At 62.7% G+C, this 1,612-nt stretch overlaps 1 protein-coding gene across 1 annotated transcript; it reads right to left on the bottom strand.

Annotated features, from left to right (window-relative positions):
- Positions 1-740: 740 nt before the first annotated feature.
- On the bottom strand, positions 741-1,411 carry LOC122545379 (zinc-binding protein A33-like; the record flags this gene model as incomplete). Its single annotated transcript, XM_043684423.1, has 1 exon — positions 741-1,411. A coding segment is annotated over one exon (596 nt), but the record flags the coding sequence as incomplete, so codon positions are not given.
- Between the last annotated feature and the right edge of the window lie 201 nt (positions 1,412-1,612).

Genomic DNA, 1,612 nt, shown 5'->3' with positions numbered 1-1,612 from the left:
GAGCAGGCCGAGACACTGCCACACTGGGCTGAGCAACCAGGCCAAGACACTGCCACACTGGACTGAGGGACAGCCGAGACACTGCCACACTGGGCTGAGAGAGCAGGCCGAGACACTGCCGCACTGGGCTGAGGGACCAGGCCGAGACACTGCCACACTGGGCTGAGGGAGCAGGCCGAGGCACTGCCGCACTGGGCTGAGGGACCAGGCCGAGATAATGCCACACTGGGCTGAGGGACCAGGCCGAGACACGGCCGCACTGGGCTGAGGGAGCAGGCTGAGACACTGCCACACTGGGCTGAGGGAGCAGGCTGAGACACTGACACACTGGGCCGGGGGAGCAGGCCGAGACACTGCCACACTGGGCTCAGGGAGCAGGCCGAGGCACTGCACACTGGGCCTGAGGGAGCAGGCCGAGACACTGCCACACTGGGCTGAGGGAGCAGGCCGAGACGCTGCCACACTGGGCTGAGGGACCAGGCCGAGACACTGCCACACTGGTCTGAGGGAGCAGGATGAGACACTGCCACACTGGGCTGAGGGAGCAGGCCGAGACACTGCCACACTGGGCTCAGGGAGCAGGCCGAGGCACTGCCACACTGGGCTGAGGGAGCAGGCCGAGACACTGCCACACTGGGCTGAGGGAGCAGGCGGAGGCACTGCCACACTGGGCTGAGGGAGCAGGCCGAGACACTGCCACAGTGGGCTGAGGGACCAGGCCAAGACACTGCCACAGACCTTGCTTTAGTTGTTACGACAGGCACTGAAATCCCGAAAAGCCGATAACACAGCAGGGGGAGATCATCGCCCTTTCCTCACGGGCCCACTGCGCTGGGAGTTAGACTCCTGCCGCGTGACGTCAGAGAGTGGGCCTTCACCCCGCAGATTTTCATAAACACCGAATTTTTGCCACCGTCGTTCAAACAGGGGCAGAGGTACGGGTAGAGTTTCTCTGTGAAGGCGTCAGTGAAAGTGTGGAGGTGGGACATACTGTCTGCGTTGTAAAACGACACTTGCCCCCCCTCGTAGTCCAGGTACACCCCGACCTTCCTCGGCCTCGGAACGACGCTCAGGCTGGTCGGGGGCGAGGTGAAGGCCGTGTACTCGCTCCCACCTCGGAGGCTCAGTCTCCAGTAGCCGTCCTCGGGGGTCCGTCTGATTCTCCCCTTCCTCTTGCAGGACCTCTTCGCCACTCCCAGGTCCCACTCGGTCTTATCCCCCACCTCCACCTCCCAGTAGTGCCTCCCCGATGTGAATCCCTCCGACCCCAGCACACAGGCGCACCGGTCGAACCTCTGGGGCAGGTCCGGGAGCTCCAGCCTTCGGTCTCCCATCCTCACGGCCGACTGGTCCTCACTCAGGACCAGCCAGGGGTTGGCGGTTTTCGGATTCAGGGTCAGAGCGGCCGGCACTGAGCGGGGGAAGAAAAACAACACTGAAAGAAAAGGCAGAGGGTGAAGGAGTTTCATCGAACCCGGGTCCCTGGCGCTGTGAGGCAGAAACACCAACCACTGAGACACCATGCCACCCCCATTAGCCTGTTATCATCAGGGAACGTGCTCGGGTCCACGGGAAAAGGTATAATGGGAGAGTACTCAGAAAACAGTGAGAA

This window comes from Chiloscyllium plagiosum, unplaced genomic scaffold, assembly GCF_004010195.1.
Source record: "Chiloscyllium plagiosum isolate BGI_BamShark_2017 unplaced genomic scaffold, ASM401019v2 scaf_23612, whole genome shotgun sequence".
Taxonomy (NCBI): Eukaryota; Metazoa; Chordata; class Chondrichthyes; order Orectolobiformes; family Hemiscylliidae; genus Chiloscyllium; species Chiloscyllium plagiosum.
The sequence above is the reverse complement of the archived record's forward strand: the minus strand, read 5'-3'. Positions and strand labels throughout refer to the sequence as shown.